Source organism: Carlito syrichta, unplaced genomic scaffold, assembly GCF_000164805.1.
Source record: "Carlito syrichta isolate Samal-C Ts95f unplaced genomic scaffold, Tarsius_syrichta-2.0.1 Scaffold287945, whole genome shotgun sequence".
Lineage (NCBI taxonomy): Eukaryota > Metazoa > Chordata > Mammalia > Primates > Tarsiidae > Carlito > Carlito syrichta.
In genome coordinates this window covers 131,500-132,481 of record NW_007232041.1, presented here as the reverse complement: position 1 = coordinate 132,481, position 982 = coordinate 131,500, and the positions used below count along the sequence as shown (strand labels likewise).

Genomic DNA, 982 nt, shown 5'->3' with positions numbered 1-982 from the left:
ACCTCAGCCTCCCAAAGGCGCGGGATTACAGGCTGAGCCACCGAGCCCGGCTTGGATCATATTATATACCATATGTGAAAGGACGGAAGACTTACAAGTTGCACAACATTATTTTTTCAGCCTAACACCAAAAGACACACATAGGGTGCAGGCCACACAGCATAGATCAATACCCAACTCAACAGACACGGAAGGGACTCCCCAAAACCCGATGGCTGACTATCTCACGGACAGCAGCAACACCCTTCCCCTTCTCTCTGTCCCTGCCTTGCCTGGATCTCTCCTTTGACCTCTCTGTTCTGTCCACGCCCTTCCCCCAACAGGTATCGGCACATGTCAGCTGGTAGGAGGTTTGATCCCCCGGACCTGCAGCTCATGCCCAACCCGCTTCCCAACCATTTCGCCAGGCGCTTGCCCTGCCCGAACCCTCTGCCCCATTACCAGGAGAAGGCGCTGAAGCTGGCCATGCTGCCCGTAGCACCTCTGAGCCGGGACCTTATAAGGAGTTACCAAACCCTGATAGAGGACCGAGTCGCCTTGCCCCTCCACCATGGCTCCAAGGCACAGCCGGGCGAAGCCTCAGCGAGGGAGAGGAAGAGAAGACCTGGACACGTCTAGAACAGCCTCCGTTAGGTGGGGACCCCGTGGACCCACCTGGGGCCCAGGGTTCCCGTGTTCTCGGTCAATGCTTCCTCAGCAAGTGGCCCTTGGGGGTGCGGGACTCGGGCATCCGCAAAACAGCTTCTTCCAGCCTCAGGCCACCTCTGTACCCCAGGTTTCTGGAGACTCTACTGAAACTAAACGGTTATGTCTTCCTTGGAGGACTCTCATAGCAGCTGGGAGGACTGGGGTGAGGAGGACAGTTACAGCAGGGGGAATAGGGAGCTCTCTTTCTAGTTCCTAGACAGATTGAGGACTCGGGAGAAAGAAGGTGGGGGTGTGTGTGTGTGTGTGTGTGTGTGTGTGTGTGTGTGTGTGTGTG

At 56.6% G+C, this 982-nt stretch overlaps 1 protein-coding gene across 1 annotated transcript in view; it reads left to right on the top strand.

Moving 5' to 3' along the window:
* NRIP2 (nuclear receptor interacting protein 2) overlaps positions 1 to 982 on the top strand; it is a 25,855-nt gene that overhangs the window by 4,384 nt on the left and 20,489 nt on the right. Inside the window, 1 exon segment of the mRNA XM_008053198.1 lies at positions 324 to 474. Coding sequence (XP_008051389.1) covers positions 324 to 474 — 151 coding nt within the window.